Here is a 20,009-nt window from a genome sequence, read left to right as displayed (position 1 = left end):
ATCAATAGGTAGACAGACAGACAGATGTAGGTCAAATGAACGCCTGTTCCCCAAAACTGTTTTTGCAATTACAGTGAAGCCGTGGCTAAAACCGAGCAGCACCTTTCGGAGACTGGTGCTTCTTGACACTGGAGAAGACTGTGATGTACTCTGACACTGTGGTACCGCAGGAAGGTGGGGGAGATGCGGGCACTGACTGGGAACATGACGGACTGTAAGAAGCGTAACTGGAGGACCATTTGGAATGAGAAGAGTTAATGGCCCCCGCTTCCTCCCACCCGTCTCATTCCCTGCCACATTCCAGAGGAGCAGGCTCGATGACAACAGAGCAGAGTACCTAACATGAAGAGGTAGGGGTCTCTATTCTTCAGCATCTCTCAAATTAATTAACTGGAAATGAGTCTTGTCAATGTTTTGGAAAGGCAGAAGGGGTGAAAAGAGACTGCTAGAATTAATCACAGTGAGAAACTACTTCAACTGCCTGCCAGAGTTCAGAAAACCCAATGAGAAGAGGAAAATAAAAGCAGTGGGGCTGACTTGCCATCTGAAGGAACAAACAGAATTCAAGCAAACATCCAAGTCTCTGCCAAACAAGGGATGTGCCCTCAAAGAGAAGACTTTATTATTTGCTGCCACAGTAAGTACAATCTATTACTTAAACGCACATTGTATCCATGGGGACAAAGGCAAACCAGACAGTTACGTTTTCAAAGCAAAGGAATAGCAGAATATTTGCCTACTTACACATTTAAGCTTATACGCATTTAACTCTACTATCTAAAGGATTACATGTTCCTGGATTTGTACTTATAAATCTTCGAACAGTTGGAATTTCACAGACTGCAGAACATGGAAAATCCGTCAAACAGATTCCAAAAATTCAGATAGTTGAGTGGAGAGTTCATTCACTAGGAAGAAAAAAGAAACAAAATTGCAGATATAACAAGTCTATTTACAAGAATCATGGGGCAAAGAAAAAAACAGAACAGAGAACTTTGTCCATGACTAGAAATAACCAAGAGACCTGAAAACCCTCACTCCATATTATACAAGTTTTCCGGGTTTTCGTTTTGGGTTTCTTGTTGTGTTGAGCATTAGCTATCTTTTAAAGAAAATTTCACTCTTGTCAGGAGCTTACTTTCAGGTCATGTATAAATTTTACTCATGCTTTTTTATACTTCTCCCTCAGAATAAGTAAGTTTGAAATTTTAACTCTTTTAAGAAAATGGCAGCATAAAGCTCGAACAAAAAATTGTTTGCAATTATATTTAGGGCTTTCTTTGGTAAACCATTTTAGAAGCGAGGTGTCCCACCCATTTCGTGTATGGAACCCTGCCCCGCGGAAGGCAGTGGAGAGTGGGGAGCTCTCTGCAAACCACGAGGAAGGGGCGGTCACCTGAGGGTACTCACCGGCTGGGGCGCTTCACTAGTAGACTTCAGGATCAGCTTTTCACCCTGCTTTTCAACTTCAAAACCCATTTTTTTAAGTGCAGATGGGTCTGCCAGCCCCTGTTCCTCCATCTTTGCAATCAAATCTTGGTTTTGGCTATTGTCTTCTGTGAGGTTTCGGACTGTGTACACCACCCACTGAGTCAGAACTGCAGCCAGAGTGAAGGAACCGTCAACATACTTTGCCTGTCTCCTAACTTCACAGGGCACTTAGGCCAAATTCCTGGCGAAGGAGCAGGGGGGCACAGGAACACAAAAACCCAGCCGATTAACACCATTCTCTCGAGAATGTACTGAGTATGGATCCAAAGCAGGAAAAAACTGAAAAGCCATAGCGCACGCATGTGCACATGTATGCCCAGCACGAGTGTGTGAGGTCTGGTGACCCACACATAGAGGGCACTCACTCAGCATTTGATGAGTGAATGAGGAAGCAAAGGCTTAGAATAGTTACAGCTGAAGTCCACGAACATAAGGACACACATGCACGCACTCTTTTGTTGGATTACTATGTTACTGAGGCACCAGGGGAGGAGGAAGAGGAGCAGGGCAGAATCAGACAAAATGATGTCAGTTAGAGTAAGACAGGAAAATTGGCCCGCCTAACCTAAGCCCAGTTAGAAATGAGGATTGTTTCCTAGGAGTCAGCGTGGAATTTCTCCCATTCAGCGTTTTAACCATGAAGCTGGGAAGCCTCTGAAGGATTTGGTGTGCTTCTTTGAATACTTGTGCTCTCTAGAAACTATTTGATCCTAATGGCCTTGCTGTGCCTCGGGCCCTAATTTTAAACGTTCTGCAAGGTGTCCTTCAAATCAAGACAGAAAATAACTTATGAAGAACAAGATAGCGTCACTGATTATTTACACAGTTATTTTACTTAGTTAACAAGAGCCAGGTAAACCTCATGAAAGCATTAAATTACTCCTACCTACCTTTTCATAAGGGATTTGGTAAAAACGGCTGTAGGGCCAGGCTGTCAGTGGCTGGGCCCAGGGACACCTGAGAGACCGCTGAGGCTGGGCCCTGCCCAGGTGGGCCCAGCCCCCTGACCCAGAGAGGCAGTGCAAACCAAGGGTGGAATAAACACTTCTGCCAGAGAAAGGCCTCCCTGCCCACTATCAGATGGAAGGTATCAAGAAAAACGAGTCTTTCTTCCCTGCTAATTATGATGTTTCCACTCAGGCATTTCCAACACCAGAGTTTGGGTGTTTGCACATCCAAAAGGCATCAGGCCCTTCAGCTGAGGAGTGCCCGACTCTGCTCCGGCCTGGACTCCCCAGCACGGTGGTGAGGCTCGGCTCTGAGATCTTTCTAGCTCTCCCAACCTAAACTGGACGCCAAGAGAAAGCCTTCAAAGACCCTGGGGTTCTTTCTTGTACTGTTTGGGAAAGAAAATGAAGCAAATTCATCTCTCCATTTCTCTCCCTGCCGACTAAAGTTAGAGGACCGAGACGCAGGAGTATAGCAGTTTTATGTTTGAAATGCGCTTCCTGGGGTTTTAAAAGCCTGCTCCATCATAAGGGGTCCCTCTGACACACAAGCTAGTTCCCGGTCCAGACAAGCCCTCCCCGACTCCCCATGTGGAGGGGTCCCAGCACTGAACCCCACACTGTACAGGCAGGCACTCTGGGCCAGTTATTTCCGGGGCACTGGGCTAGACCCAGAGCCTGGCACAAAGAAGGACTAGCATATGTTTGTGGAGTGAATGACCAATTGGTCTTTGGAGGTTTATCACCAAAACCACCTGTAGGTATAAATGATTGACTTTTCCGGATGGAGAGAACAGGAATTGTTGGTGCCAAGCTGACGGTGACTCTATAATCACTCACTCATGCTGGATGGAGAGATGGTCTCATTCTGCGTTTGTCTGTTATTCTTTACTGATAAATTCTAGGTCCCTTTAAGGCTGCATTTCTTTTCTAGAGACAGAATCCATACACAGCCTCAAATGCATAAAACTGAATTTGAATTTTCCTCATCTTTGCCACACTCACTGAATCCCCGCTTTGTGCCGGCGGCGAGAATAAAAATAATGGGCCCTGGTGTCAAACACTTCCAACGTATGAGTGGATTTCTGAGCAAGGAACTATTTGCTGTGACTGATCTCCCATCCAGATGACATTATACAAACCCACTTCCTCACCTTCCATGGGATGAGGGGAGGCGGTGATCAGGAGGAGAGCTGGCTGAGAGTCAAACGCCTGGGGGTAAATTTAGGCACAAAAACTTGAGACTGGGGAATTTCAGTTCAGGTATATAACTTTCTAAATGGGAAGTGATAGCAGCAAAACACTTTTCTTCCTTCTAAAATGCCATGGTCATGCATTTATGGGTAATTAACAACAGGAAAATGGAAATCTCAAAAACGCACTTAGAAGGGCAACTGAAGACTGTAGGGGGGCCGGGAGTGGTCACAACCAGGGGCAAACCAGTCTCTGGAGGAAAGTGCCGTTGTCCCCCAGGGTCTCAGAGGATCCCACCGCCCGGACGGCACACTCCCCACCACCCAGCACACACCTCCAGCTCGCACACCTCCATACCAGGTGCCCATCACACTCCATGTTCCAGCAACACCAAATGCCAGCTCTGACCCCGTGCTGGTCCACGATTCCCTCCCCAGCACCTGCCCCTCCATGCTGAGCTGGAGCATAAGAATTCTCCAGGGCTCAGCTCAGGTGTACCCTCCTCTGGGAAGCCTCCCCGGACTGCGCTACCTACCCCTCTACACCAACCTGTCAGCTGCCCTGCCATGTTCCTACAGCTCTCATCACACCACACTTCTCTCAGGGTAGCTGTGGCCCAAAGCGGACGTTCAGTATGTGCTGACTGAAATGATGTCAGTCATGATTGTTTATATCTGTCTGCCCTAGAAAACTGTGACTCCTCCCTTATAAGCAGGACAGATGTCTCCATGAGCTCCATCCTCTGTCTCCAGTGCAGCGCAGGGCAGTCTACCGGATGAACAAACGGATGGACAGATCTCCCACTTGCCATGTGGGTGGGGCCTTGGGAACTGCAGGGACCCACACGGGCGTGTGCTTTTCCTTCTTGTCCTCAGCGTGGTTTCCTGACTCAGGGCTCTGCAAAGCAGAGAGATTAGATGAAAGCAAACTGATAGAAAGGCACCCAGGCGAGGAAGCTGGACTGCGTAAATACAAGGACCATGACAACGAAACACTGGGAGCATCCCACATGGGCAGGATGAAAGGACGGTGTGACCACGTTCTCTGCGGGGAGCAACTTGCCTCTCACATGCTGTGAAATACTGTCAGCACAGTATTTTAATAGCAATTCATCCTTCAAGGGCTTGGCAGCTAATTTCTGTAGGTAAATAACTCACATGACCCCCATTTTATAAGGAAGAGGGACCCAGACAGAGGTGGGCAACAGTTCAGGGCAGTCTGTCCACCCCAGGGACCTCACTCAGCAGTGGCCTGTGCATGGCCAAGGTGGCGGCCCGAAAGCTTGTCAGCGTTTAGGCATCCAACATCACAGACACACCATGACCATCGAGAATTACACAAGGAACGGATTCTTGGCATAGTCACCAAAGGGACAACCTGACAGAAGAGGCACTGCAGTCTAAAGAAGAAAACACCTTTTTGTCTTCTTTTCCCAAAGCTGATCTTCAAAGGGCAAAATGAGGTGTAAGTCGAGGGGAGGGGAAGGGTTGGGAAGAACTATGGTCACAAGACAACATCAGAGTCAACTCCTGCTCAGTACCCTGAACATTAGAAACAAGAAGAAAATTTAATCACTAATTGGCCCAATATTGTGTTTAGTGCTTCTATCTCCTAGTTCGTCGTGTAGTGCCTGGGGTCTTAAAAGCTTGCAAGTGGCCATCCAAGGTACAACAGCTGGTCTCTATTCACTTGGAGCTACAGAGGAAGAAGGAGGGTCAGGAATAGGAGGAGGAGATAGAATGTGTGGTTGATTGCCTCCATGAACAAACTGCCTCCTTTGTCATAAGACCGGAAGAATTGGATGGTACCTGGCTACCATTATTGATTATTTTGATCAAAGATTCTATAGAAGAATCCTGATCAAAAGGGAGAAAATGCAGAACAGAATTTCTAATTCTCATGGAATCCAGACTTTCTGGAGGCTAGACGAATGCCTGAAACTATTATATCCTGAGATAATCTTTAAACCTTAAACCAGAAATATTCCCTGAAGTCTTCTTTAAACAACAGTTTAGCTTCACTACTAAAGAATGTCTTGATCATTGTATTCTTTTAAGATCTATTTATATGGGATCAAATTGACAACAGCAACTTGAAACATTAGATAGGAAATTCAGGGAGCAGTGAGTTTATGTTAGTGGCGGAGGAACAACTCTGAAAACGAGGGTGAGACTGGCTGCACAACTTTAAGAATATAATCACGGTCACTGTACATTTAGAAATTGTTGAATTGGTGGACGTTCTGTTGTGTATATTCTCAACAACAAAAAGTAAATTATATAAAAAAAGAAAACTAAATGAATAACAAAATCCCCAACGCTTTTCACTTAAATGTACCTTTAACAACCTTACATGTTGTGAGATGAATTTTCACTCCTTCCCTTGGGAGGGCTTCTTTCAGGAAGTTAGAATCGCGTGGCTGCCATCCCCTCTCCTTAGGCTGGGGGTATGGGGCATCTGCCCCTCTCTACGGTCTGGGGTTTGTGTTGTCTACTTATACATTAAACACCACACGACGGCCCTCTAATTTGCCCCCGTTTCCAATGAGAACATCTCAGCACTGCTGTCTCGGGTTCAGACTTCATTTTTTATAGCTGTTCCTTTCACGCAATTTGAGTTGCAAAGAAAACCATCTTCAAACCTGGCTCCGAGGCACTGTCCCTCACAGCTTCCCACCCCTGGGGTCATGAATATGGATGAGTTCCCTTGTTAGCGCTGCGAGAGGCCAAGACCTCGGATGGTGGGCAGGGACCTCGGCGGCCCTGAGTGTCACAGGGAGATTAAACCAAGTCCCAGCTAATACTCACATTGCCTTCTTGTTCCTTCTCTAAAGAGACAGAAAGAAAGAAAGAGTGGGGGAGAAAATTAAACATCTTCTAAAGTCTAATCCTACCAACACTTGAAGTGCTTCATTGTGTGCTTAGCTTTAGAAAGGGAGCTTCTAACGTTTCCATAGTGACTACAAATAGAAGGTGTGAGCCTGTTTGTTGCAAAACTGCCCAGCAGCCCTCGCTCAGCACCAGAGGGAGGATCCCACAGGGCCAGCGCTCTCCACAGCAGCGTTCCGGCATCTGACCCAGGCCCCCAAGACCACAGAGGCTTTAATGAGCACCCCGAGGGGTGCCGGGAAGGGGAAAGTAAGGCTGTGAACACTCATGCTGAGGCTGCAATGTGTTGGGATTCCGACCTAGGTGCAAGTCTGAACCCTGAACCTTGTACAAGTTAGGTGACCAGATATTAGTAGGCAGAACAATGTTAGCTGGGAAATGACACCACACGGAAAAGACACTTCATGACAAGGTCATTACTGGTGAGCAGATTTATGGGCCAAACTCACCTTTAGGGTAAAGTCAGATGAGGTAAAACTCTAAAGCTGGAATTCACTGATGAGAAAGATTCCATCTAACTAAGGCAATACTCTTTTAGTTATTAAAATCAATGGGGTTTAAAGTCCTGTAGGTTACTGGAATGTAGGGGACCTTGTTCTGCCCACTGCCCTCCCCGCTGTCTAGAAGACTGCCAAGGACGGGTGTCAGCAAATTATGGCTGTTTCTGGATGGCTGAAAGTGAAAAATGGTTTTTAGATTTTTAAATGGTTGAAAAAAAATACTATTTAGTGATATGTGAAAATTATTTGAAATTCAAATTTCAGTGTTCATAATAAAGTTTTACTGGAACACAGCTACACGCCTTCCTTTACATACTGTCTACGGCTGCCTTCATGATACAAGGGCAGAGCTGAGAAGTTGAGGCAGAGGCTGTATGGGCGGCAAGACTAAAACACTTACGATGTGGCTCTTTACAGAAGAGGTTTGCCAGCCTCTAGCCTAAAACATGGAAGGCACTCAATTTGCTGAACGAAAGAATAAATAAAACTTAAAAAAGTACTGGCATTGAAAGCACTTATATTATTTAAAACAATTTAAATACGTTAAGAATGTTTTGTACTAGCTTTTCAGGACATATACACATATATACATGTATATACATATGGCACAGTGGTTAAAGTGATCCGCTGCTAACCGAAAGGCTGGTGGTTCAAAACCACCAGTGGCTCCATGGGAGAAAGATGTGGCAGTCTACTTCTGTAGAGATTTACAGCCTTGGAAACCCTATGGGGTCGCTACGAGTCGGAATCAACTCGATGGCAATGGGTTTGATTTATATTTAACTTTCTTGTTTCCAGGACATATTTTTAAACATTAATTTTAGAGATCAAAGCCTGTGAAGGCGGGGGATCTATGTGCTGTGCACCTTCCCGAACCATAAGACTTAGCAGGGTGCAGAGTGTGCATCAAACACCTTTACACGGCTGGCCTATGAGGCGGATGCTCAACACTAGGCAAGCCGAATTCAGTAGGCTTTGACAAAGCCATGTAATTATCTTCCATGGGTTATGACAAGGTTTTCCCCAAAAGAAGTATGCTTATTAAATACCTCTGCTGTATCTCAACTATTATCTTAGGAATTTTTTCAGAGTACAAAATAGTTCAGTTTAAAACTTGTTCTGAAAATTCTTTCCATTGCTGAAAACCAAAACACCTGTAAATACACCAGTTACCGGCGGCCAAGGAGGAAGAGCGCCGAGTGGGCCCGACAGATTCCGCTCCCTGCTCTAACACCCTGCCTCGCTCCTGCCACCTGCCGTCAGAGGACTCAGGCTGCGTCAGGTGACCTGTCCCCTGGTGGGCCCAGCTCTTTGGCCCGGTCTCCCAGGAGCCCTACCACCAGATGGCCGCCATGTCCCTCCGTCCTGCTCTCTAAGTATTTGCTTTCCGAGAAAAGAAAAAGGCACTTCCAACCCACAGGCCCAGGACCCCCGGTTTCGCGGACGCGTATGCCTCTGTGGAGGAAGGGATTTGTCAGAGCAGCGGCTGTCTGAGCAGAGAGCAGGGAAGGAGAAAGCGCTCAGACTGGAAGGTTCTCTGGCAGCTAAGACAGCACCGCTGTGGGCGGCAGAGGGTGGTAACCTACGAATCACTCACGAATGAGAGGGGCTGGGAGGGACGACATGGAGACCCTGGTGGGGGAAACCAAGCGCCACAAGGTTTGCCTGCACAGGTTAACTTGCTTTCATTTTCATTTCGCTTCTGCCTTTGTCAGTTAGAAATACCTCTTGCTCTCAGCTCTCATTTAAGTCACGGAGTTCAACTCCCTGCTCTTCTCGTTCAGAAAATCGCAGTGGTAGTCTTCCCTGTGCACGTGCTACAGAGGGTCTCCCTGCGTGGAGCCAGCGCATGCTCAGTAACACCACAAACCACCCATCTGGGCTCCCTTTTCCTCCTCCAAATTGCTGGGCTATCTGGTATCCAGTTTCCTGCCGCTGCGTTTTGTATCTTAATATGAGGGAACATCTGTGGTTCACTGCTGCCGTGCAGGGCTGAGCGCGTTGCCTTGGGTCCTGTAGTACGTTCTGTCTTCACAGCACTGAACACAAGCTGGAGTCATGCGCGTGTCTACCCTCTGATTTATCAGGTAATGGCTAATCGCTGGTACTGAAAGCGGTCAAAGGAAAACACTAAGACAAGAGGGTGGGGAACAAGTACTCGCCAGATCTGTAAGTCACAGGTCACCATCTGAAGACTACAATCTCACACTTGTGTATAATATGTGCTCCAAGGATGAGGAAAGAGTTTCCATCTTCACTGAGGCCACTGTTGTAAAAGCCGAGGCTGCCTTCCTGGCTTCCGCGTCCCAGGGAAACAGAAGGGTAAAGAAGTGGTGCCAAGGCCCCACAGAACCCACTGCTGAGTTCTGTCAGCTACAGCAATCCTATCTCTGGGCATCACCCACATCAGGACTCTCTCAACGACCTCGCCACGAAGGCCACACTCACTGTCCCTGCTACACAGTTTACTTTCCATAAACTGACCTTTTCCAGGGAGAGAGGAGGTGTGACGCCTGAGACATCTTTCCGTCTTACACAACGTCCATTTCCTCAGCACGCCCCATGGGTGAGGCCGCGGGGCCGGCCCGTCAGTGCTGCTGTAACCACCCGCCCTTGGCCCGACCCTGGCTGGCTAACCCTTTCCAAGTCCCAGATGTGGAAAGCACAGCATCTAAGATTAGCAGAGCGTAACTGCGGCTCGGGGCAGCTGTCAGCTCTGCAGTGAAGTAATGGGAAGAGGATCTCTTCCTGCCCTGCCCAGATGGAGTCATCGCAAGGACTTCCCACTCCAAAAGGCTCTGCGGCCCCGCAATGGCTGCGCTCGCAGGTACCTCACATCCACGGGGTGTTTTGGTGGTAAAGAAGCCCGAAGCACTGAAACTAATTTTGTCCATGACATATTCTGGAACCACTTTACTGACCACTTGAAAGCAAGTGTGGCACACAGCAGTCACAGTCTGGCATCGATGTCACACAACAGGTTTCAGGATCAGAAACAACCAAGACCACTTCTGACTCAAACCACAGCAAAGGGCTTTGGGGCCATGGAGTCGTTCCATCTGTATCTGGGGCGGCAGGGTAACTGAGCACACAGCAGACTCTGCTCCAAGGTCACGGCGGAGGCTCCTGGAGAACCGCCTAGTACATGTTTAGAACACCCTTAGCAGAGCGCCTGCAGGTAGCCGAGGCTCACCAATGGTGGCACCAGCAACTCCTAGAGCCTACCCTAGGGCCCCCCCCCCGGGCCCTCCTCTCCGCGCCCAGACGCCATCATGGCCCCCGGGGTCCTCCTCTCCGCGCCCGGACTCCATCACGGCCCCCGGGGTCCTCCTCTCCGCGCCCGGACTCCATCACGGCCCCCCGGGTCCCTCCTCTCTGTACCTGGACTCCATCACAGCCTCCCGGGTCCCTCCCCTCCGCACCCGGACTCCATCACCACTTCTTACTCTGCTCTCATGTCACTCCTCCAGCTCCTTCTAGGGAAAGCACACTCACCTGCAGGCTGGACTCCTACTCATTCATCTTTGTGTCTCCTGGCACATATACGAGTGGGCACGCTTTAAACATGTGCTGGGTGAGTGTCACCTTGGTGCCTGGCTTCAGCCTCCTTAAAGGTGGGGTGCCACTGGATCTGGGCTACAAGTATCACGTTACTAAATAAATGTGTGCGAAGACACCGCACATGCACTACACGATGTTGGCCCTCATGTTGGGGGTGGATGGGGACATTCTGGAGACAGTCACCTCCTAAAGAAAGCTTACTGCCCCAGTGCTTCCATCCAAACCCAAGGCTCACTGCTGGAAGTGTACTGGCTGAGGGCCATTGCCAAGATGGTGGGAGGAGAAGCTGCAGGGACCTCTCAGGTCACTGGAGCCCAATGACATAGGAAGTTCTAAGTGGAGGCCGCTGGAAGCACAGCAGAAACACTTAGGTAGCTCACTCAGGACCCCATCTGCTAGGCAAGAGGATGTTTATGAAGTATCTGTACTCTTTGGGATACAGAAATTAATCAAATAACGAGCTAGCTCAAATGAATTTCCGCCCGCAGAGTACACCGCTACCATCAATGGAGGCAAAGCTTCGTAAAAGGAATGCGTCTCTCAGGCACGCCAAAACTAAAACTTAGATTGTCAGTTTTTCTGCAGAAAATAATAGCAACAGTAGCCAGGGTCTGGACACAGCATCTGGCCAGCACCCGCCCTCTGCGCCGCCCGCCTCCTGCTTGAGCACTCTCTGGTTCTCTGGTGAGGGCCGTCAGCCGAGAGCCCAGAGCAGGAGGGGCAGGGCAGGGCAGGTCCTCCTCCTGGGGCTCTGACGGCTACCAGCCAATAAACGTATGGCAGACCTGATGACAGTGGAAAGAGGGCCCCGTTTTCTTCAAAGAGATCCTGAGCAATAAAATAAGCCTGCAGATACCAGTTAGAGTGACAATCTCTGGAACTAGCTAATGAACTAACAGTTCAAAATGGAATTCAAACTTAAAGTGGAAAAAGTAAGTAATCCTTTCTAAATTACAGAAGATTAGTGTTGGTCTAGCACTAATGACATCTCAACATTAATAAAGTATAGCCAAGGGTCAAAAACAGTGCTAAGACAAGAGGGATTAAATGAACACAAGCAGTGTGGCACTTTGGGCGGGCTGTGGAATAAACAAGTCACAGCAGATACTGAAGTCAGGCCGCTTTCTCATACTGCCTGCTCTTGTCTGTGTGCCTGTTATCACTGTCCTGGCCGGGTGGTCACCAGTCACCTGGGGCTGGTCTGCTCTCTGGGTGCCCACGGCCACGCTGCTTGCCTCTTCACCCTTCTCCCTCGCACCCCTCGCCACCCCACCCAGACAGCTCCTAAAAGTCAGCAGGTAGTCAGGACTGGGGGTGGCCCACGTGCTGGAACAGGCCCAGATGCACAGGTGTGCGCCCTCACCTCTCCTGTGCTGCAGACTGAACAAGACGGTGGCAGTTCCATTCTCTGACATCTGCTTCTACTCCTATTCGTGATTGCTGACTCGGGGGCTGCGCACACTCTTGTCTCTTTCTTTCAACATGGAGACCTGTAACTCCAGCTTAACCTCATCAAGGCAGAGGCTCTGCTTTACCCATTTTCAGCCAGGACAACCTTCAGTGGAAACGTATAACATGCAAATAACTCCAACATTAATTGAAAATAAAGACCATTAATAACACCAGGCTACTTAAAAGCCAAGTTGATCGGGGTGGTGACATTAAGTTCCAAAACTCTTTCTTGACACGTTTCTGAAGTACTGAGTATTTCACTTTGCGGGGGGGAGGGGGAATCTTATTCAATTACAGAAATTTAATACTTTAACATTTTTTCCTCTTCTCTAGAAACAATATGCTTCTTGCCACTTAAGCTGGAATTTTAGTTACAGCAAGGGATTTAGATATAAACAAAAACTTAAACCGTGAATCACACATCCACGTGTCTCTCAAGACTTTAATCAAACCCACTTATCCGGCAGATCGTAAGGTGCTATGCTTGGTGCTGGGGACGCAGCACCTGGCGGGACGGCCAGGGCCTGCCCTCAGGGAGTTACAGTCTAGCGGGAGGTGGCACTGAAGCAATGAACAAACCTGACCGGATGGTACGCTCAAGAGCGACTGCAGGGCTGTGTTAGGCACGGAAGGCCTGGGAAGGCCTCTCTGAGGAGGTAACGTAGGAGCCGAGACCCTAGTGACAGAAAGAAACCAGTCATCTGAAGAGCTGAGAGAGGCAGCAGCAGGCAGAGAGCAGATATGCCAAAGCCTCGAGCAACACAAGAAACTAGGAGGAAAACCTGCATGGCTGGAGAAGAACGAGGGAAAGAGAGTCCTAGGGAATGAGGCAGAGGCAGGTTGAGTCCAGATCTCTAGGGCGTACTGAGGGGTTTGTATTTAATTCCAATACAGTGAGAACCCGAAGTAGAGACATCCAGATGCTCTCTCGGTAGCCGTGTGGAAGGTAGTTTGGAGGGAGGCGAGAGTGGAAAGGGGACCAACCAGGAGTCCCAATGTTGAGAGTAAGACCTGGGTAATTCCTACAACCTCACTTAGAAACATGAACAGCTTCCATGTAAGGGTCACATAAGATGTTTGTCATGTGCTGGCATGCCACCTGTCACATAACACACCCCGGGTGCCTGAGCCCCATGGCCCCAGCTCCAGCTTGGAGCCCTGGGCGGGCTGAGGGCTCAGGCTCCTCCAGCCCCAGCTCCGCTCCGGACCCAGCAGCCTGCGGCCTCACTGCTCTTGGCCTCAGTCTCCTCATCCGTATGACGAGTGGAGACAAACGCCCTCTGACTATGTCAAAGGATGGTACAGCCCAGAGGTCAAGCTCCTGGTCCCTGGAGGCAGAAGTCCAGGCTCAGACTGCCATTCCTGCTGCCCATCAGCACATGGCTGAGGCCAGTTACCAAATGTTTCTTGCCTCAATTTCCTTTTCTACAAAATGAGGATAATAAAAGTATCTCTTTCATAGAGTGGCCATGAAGATAAATACGATCACAATGCCTGCCATGAAAGGGGGGCTCAATATGTGTTAGCTATTGTTATCAATTATGAGTCATTTATCCCTTAGTCAACAAAGCTGGACTAAAGATTTTGGGTATCAGAGAGAAAGCCAGACCACACCACCTCTGTTGACAGATAAAAACTCCCTGCTTAGCAATTCAGTTATCAACTCATTTGTTCTCTAGCACGCCCCTAGAGATACGTGAACTGTATAACGTCTCTTATAAGTCACTGTTTCCCAACCAGAATCTGATGCCACGGGCAGATTCCATTAGCTATGACACAATGTCTTAGAGTTTCCTCATTCGCCCTTTGCCAATTTCTAACTATGGGATGGAAAGTGAAGGTAATCACCACGGGGGAAGGAGGAGGAGGAAGAGTAGGTGGTGTGTGTACATATTCACTGGTTTATTCGGTAAGTGTCCAGCACGTGAAGGATCGCGTGCTAGCCGCCTGGCCTGATGTCCCAGTGAACAAGATAAACATGCTTCTGATCTCCCTGAGGCATTCACTTGAAAGGAATAAACACATAATTACAAACTGGTATAACAGTTAAGACGTTCAATTACAGGATAAGATGAAACAATAAGAGGGGGCCTTACTGGCGCTGGAATCATAGAAGACTCCCCTTGAATAAACAGCATTTAAAGCCAGATGTGAAGGCCGAAAAAGCATTAGCCCAGTGTGGCTGCAGGGGAGAATCCCGCTCAGATGAACAGTGCGTGCAAGTCATGGAGGGGAGCGTGGTGCACTGGTGGGAGAGGAGGATGAGTGGGCCATGTGCTTCAAGGGAAAATAGGAAGGACCTGGCAAGGCCATGAAGAGTGCGGGAAGGGGCGGGAGAAGATGAGCTCCATCCAGGCTGACGCTGCTTGCATGCTCCGTGCCAGGTACTGCACAGAAAGAGGTAAAGCATGTGTTTACCCTCAGGGAGCTCACAATACAGTGCAGGCTGGGCACAGGAGGTGCTTCCTGAGGTAAGGCCCTGCTGTGTTCATCTGGGTAACCTTAACGCCTGTCTCCAAGCCTGGCACAAGCGTCTGCCCTGTAGACTGAGGGCTCCATGACAGCAGAGACAGCGTCTCTTTTTGGTCACCTGTGTTCCCAGCAGCTAGGACAGCACCTATCATAGCAAGTACTCACTAAATACATGCTGATGGACGAATGACATCAGCGAACTAACCCAGCAACAAAGAAGAAAGATGATATAGGAAAGGTATGCAAGGCAGGCTTAACACTCGGAATCTACCCCACCAGATATCCAGATTACAAAGTCACAGGAATGCAGATAAAGCAGTATCAGCATAGGGACAGAGACAGAGAGCGACATACTGAAAAGAGAACAGAAAGCCAGAAGCAGAATCCTACCTGTAAGGACAATGATTTATGACAAGGGCAGTCCTGCAGAGGCGTGGGCAAGAGGTCTCTTCCATCCTGGGAAAACCGCATAACCACAGGGGGAAATAAAGAAACTGCACCTCTGCTGTACACCATAAATAAGAGATCACTTCCGGTAGATTATACAGCTAAATGGGAAAGGCAGAACTACACAGCTTTTAGATGAAAATATAGGAGATTATTTTTTACGACCCCAGGGTCATCAACAAGGCACCGAAAGCACTACCCACAGAGGGAAAGACCGATCAGTCTGCCAACATCACAGTTGACGACTCTTAATTCATCGAAACTCCACAGGACAGACTTCGGAGCGGAGGTCAGCTCTGGGGACGGGTGCTGACGGAGAAGGGGCATGAGGAGCCTTCTAGGGCAACGGACAGGTTCTACGTCTTTATCTGGGTGATAGTTACACGGCTGTACACACAGTTGAGACATACCCTTAAAATTTTTGCACTTTATGCCTCAATGAATAATAATAATAATAAAAGATACCACAAAGAAAGTAAAAATCCAGCCACAGGCAGAAGACTCTTTCAACACATGTAACTGAACAAAGAACTTGTATCTTGACTATAGAAAGAATTTCTATGAATCAACTAATTTAAAAAAGATTAAAAAATTCAACAAAAATAGAGGCAAAAAACTTGAACGGATTCTTCATGAAACAGGAAATCCAAATGGTCAAGAAACATAGAAATGTACGTAACAATTAGAGAAATTAAAATCACAGTGACATATTTGCTCATGAGAAGGGAAAAAATTAAAAAGTCTGACAACAACTGTTGGCAAGAATATAAAGCAAAGGGAACTCTCATACTGCTGATGGGAATGTAAGTCGGTACAACCACTTCTGACCACAGCTTAGCATTATTTTAGGAGCCCTGGTGGTACAGTGGTTAAGCGCTGGGCTGTTAACCAAAAGGCCAGCTGTTTGAACCCACCAGCCGCTCCTCGAAGAAAGATGTGCAGCCTGCTCTGTCCTACAGAGTCACTGTGAGTTGGAATTAACTCAACAGCAATGGGCTTAGCATTATCTAGAAAAAGGTTGAAGCTGTACCTGCCCTAAGACCCAGAAATTCTACTTCTAGGAAAAAACCTCATGCACATGTGTGCCGGGACCCACGAACAGTACAAAAATGTTCATAGCAGTACCAGTGTCTACCACTCATTGTGACCCTATAGGACAGAGGAGAATTGCCCCATAGGGTTTCCAAGGAGCGGCTGGTGAATTCGAACTGCTGACCTTTTAGTTAGCAGCTGAACACTTAACCACTGTACCACCAGGGCTCTGGCAGAATGAACACACAATGTTAAATTTTTGTTTTTTCAATTGTCCTTCAGGTGAAGGCTTACAGAACAAATAGTTCCTCATGGAACAGTAGTACACATGTCGTTTTATGACATTGGTTAACAACCCCACAACCTGTCAACCCTCTAACTTCTCAACCTTTTTTTTTGTTGTTGAAAATATACATAGCCAAAGATACACCATTTCAAAAATTTCTACATGCACAGTTCAGTGACATTGACTACGCTCTTCCAATTGTGCTGTTATTCTCACTTAAGATGAAGGCTTACAGAACAAAATAGTTTCTCATTTAACAGTTACTACAAATGTTGCCCTATGACAATGGTTAGCAATCTCACACTACATCAACAATATCCTTACTCAACCTTGGGTTCCCTATCACCAGCTTCCTTGTCCCCTTCTGCCTTCCGGCCCTTGTCACTGGACTCCTGTACCTCGTTAGTCTCATTTGGTTTTACGGGGCTGTCCAGTCCCAGGGTGAACGGTGAACCTCGGAGATAACTTCACCACTGAGCTAAAAGGGAGTCTGGGGGCCATACTCTCGGGGTTTCTCCAGTCTCCTTTAGGCCAGTAAATCTGGTCTTTTTTTTTGTGAGTTAGAATTATGCTCTACATCCTTCTCCAGCTCTGTCCAGAACCCTCTGTTGTGATCCTGGTCAGAGCAGTCAGTGGTGGTAGCCGGGCACCATCTAGCTGTACTGGACTCAGTCTGGTGGAGGCCTTGGTAGCTGTGGACAATTAGTCCTCCGGACTAATCTTTTCCTTGTATCCTGTTCTCTTCATTCTCCCTTGCTCGCGAAGGGATGAGACCAGTGGAGTATCTTAGATGGCCGCTCACAGGCTTTTAAGACCCCAGACACTACTCACCAAGGTAGAATGTAGAGCATCGTCTTTATAAGCTGTGTCGTGCCAACTGAGCTAGATGTTCCCCGAGACCATGGTCCCCACAGCCCTCCACCCAGCAATTCAGTCCCTCAAGGAGTTTGGATGTGTCTATGGGGCTTCCATGACCTTTCCTTGTACAAGTTGTGCTAGTTTCCCCTGTATTGTGTACTGTCTCACCCTTCACCCAAGATACCACTTCCAATGTTAAATTTTCTTACAATGGATTACTATAGACTACATGCATCGATTTGGATGAATTTCACAATCATGATTTAGAATGACAGAAGGCAAAATAATACAAACTATGATACTATTTATATGAATTTCAAAAATGCCCAACCCGAAGTACACTGTTTAAGTGCATGGACAGGAACTAATGCTACAGAAAAGCAAGGACGTGCCAGCCCCCAAGACCAGGCTATGCATTTTGATGGGGATGGGCTGAGAGGAAGGGAGCCTGGTAAGGTTTTACTTTTTGACCTGGGTGCTGGTTAACTGGATGCTTGCTTTATAAGTATTTGTAAACTATATGTATTTATTGTTTTCACTTTTTTGTTCTGCATGCTATATTTCAAAATAAATATAATTTTTAAAATTAGGATGACTGAACTGAGACTTGAAGTTTGAGGCAGATTGCCAAATGAAGTTCACAGGTTCTACCAATTAGATACCCATGGCCGTCGGGTCAATTCTGGCTCCATAGTGACCCTACAGGACAGAGTAGAACTGCCCCATAGGGTTTCCAAGGAGCGGCTGGTAGACTCAAACTGTTGACTTTTTGGTTAGCAGCCAAGCTCTGAACCACTGTGCTGCAAGGGCTCCAAAAGTAGGCCACATACCAAAAATGAAGGCAAGACTTAAGCAAGAATCACCAAACTCACGGGAAAAATCTCAACTGCAGGCTTGGGTCTGTAGAATGCAGCCCCCTTCCGGTTTTGCTTTTCCCAGGCTGCTGTTCACCAAAGAGGCTTTTTCACAGCATGTGGCCTGCCCACCCCTACCCCCCAAACAAGGAGCCCTGACAGCACAATGGTTAAGTATTTGGCTGTTACTGCTAACCAGAAGGTCGGCGGTTCAAACCCACCAGCTGCTCTGTGGGAGAAAAGACCTGGCAACCTGCTCCAGTAAAAATTACAACCTAGGAAACCCTAAGGGGCAGTCCTACTCTGTCCTGTAAGGGTCGCTGAGTTGGAACTGATTTGACGGCACGTAACCACCACTACCACACCCCAAACAGCCTTTCCCGGCAGCACACAGCACACTGCCCAGCTGGAGATGGGGCCAGCTGGGTCCTGACTGCATCTGGGCTCGGAGCCTGGCTCCACGGCCACTGCCACGGGTCAGGAGAGCGTGGTATGCCTCAGAGGAGGCTTTCAGCCCCATGAATGGTAAGGGTTTGAAAGGGGCATATGTCTCAAAGTTTGCTTTATTGTTATGTTTTCTGTATTTTTAACCGTCATCAAAGCAATGGGATGTCTGAGGACTTACAAAACCACTAGGATAAGAAAGCCCAAAGCAATCAGAGGTTTCCCTTCCCTCTGGGTACCCAGTCTTATCCTTAGGAAGCAGTCAACTCCAGGTGGAAAGCCGGCCTCTGTGCTTCTTTCTAGCTCTTTAGAGTCAAAGCCGTGTACCCGCAAGATCCAGAGGCGGGCCATGTGCTGGTAGAGTCCCTCAGGCTGGGCTTGCTCCATCCATCCCTGGGCACTCGTTCTCGTAAGCGTGCTGATGCATCTTCTTCCCCAGCTGGGCTGTGGCAGGGGCTTCGCCTTTCCTCCTGCAGCAGCCGCACGGCTCTGCACGGCTCTGCACAGCTCCGCACGGGTGCCTGTCATTTACTGGACTTGGTGGGTGCCGCTCACTGAGTGCCACCGGAGCTCTTCCTTGCAGAACAGATACACGCCCAGCACACGTTCTTTTTTCCACTGTTGGTCCTAGTAAGTGGTGCAGAGACTACAATGCTTCCTGCTAAGAACCATGACCTCTGAACAAAACAGCCAAGGAGTGCCCACCGAACAGGGTGGACATGGCTGCGGCACACCAATATTTTGACTAGACCCTTCTCTGTCACAGCTAAATTTGACTAAGGTCGCTTTAGGCAAAAATGCTGACATTAGTCAGGGCTACCTGGAAAATGTTTCTCTGGGCCAAAATCCGGCTACCCACTCTCTCAAGTGTCTTCCAAAATACTTATTTCTGTGGGGTAATGGTATTTAAGTAGGGCAATAAAAAAAAGTTATTTATTAACTTCCTACACATATCCAAAAATCACTGCTCTTTTTAATAAATAACACCAAAGCAAAAAGAAAAACTGGCAAATAATTAACTTTGGCAGTAATTACACATTTAAATAATAACAATAGCATTTACGGAGCCCTTCCTACGTGGGCGGTCACATTTTCTTCCATCCTAAATATGGCTAGCTCTTTTGAAAGCAGAATTTCAGTGAAAGCAAAACTGGGCTCTTTGAGGACTGCTTTGACGATGGGGCTGCTGACGTGACTTAGTCAAATCCGACGAGTATGTGGGGGCTGCCGCTGGGTGATGCTGTCTGGGGCCAGAGGTGAGATGTCAGCCTGAAGCAATAAAAGGATTTCCTTGTGGCTGGTGAGCTCTGTGCGGAATGCAGGTTCAAAGGAGCCTGCAAAGCCCCATGCACAGCCACGGCCGCTGGGATCTGGGTGCAGCCCCCTGAGAGGCAGAGTTGGGAGGAGCTGCTCTGCGTGTGGATTTGAGACTGTCTGAGGCTCATGGCTTTATCGTCTAACCGTACCCATCAGATACGAGGCTTCTGAAACACACGATCAAGAAGGGACAAGCTCTCTATCCTCTAGGTTATGTGGCACCAGAGACACAGCCAAGAATGAGCAAGCTCTCTATCCTCTTGGTT

General features: G+C 48.0%; 1 protein-coding gene across 1 annotated transcript in view; it reads right to left on the bottom strand.

Moving 5' to 3' along the window:
• Window positions 1-582: 582 nt before the first annotated feature.
• The window catches only part of ATXN10 (ataxin 10), a 207,959-nt gene continuing 188,532 nt past the window's right edge, over window positions 583-20,009 (bottom strand). Inside the window, exons 11-12 of the mRNA XM_023734618.1 lie at window positions 1,411-1,598; window positions 583-908 (exon numbers count right to left, since the gene is read on the bottom strand). Of these exons, the coding sequence (XP_023590386.1) occupies window positions 906-908; window positions 1,411-1,598 (191 nt within the window). The 3' untranslated portion in view covers window positions 583-905. The remainder of the gene's footprint in view (window positions 909-1,410; window positions 1,599-20,009) is intronic.

This window comes from Trichechus manatus, unplaced genomic scaffold (genome assembly GCF_000243295.1).
Source record: "Trichechus manatus latirostris isolate Lorelei unplaced genomic scaffold, TriManLat1.0 scaffold00069, whole genome shotgun sequence".
Taxonomy (NCBI): Eukaryota; Metazoa; Chordata; class Mammalia; order Sirenia; family Trichechidae; genus Trichechus; species Trichechus manatus.
This window is presented reverse-complemented; position numbering and strand designations above follow the sequence as displayed.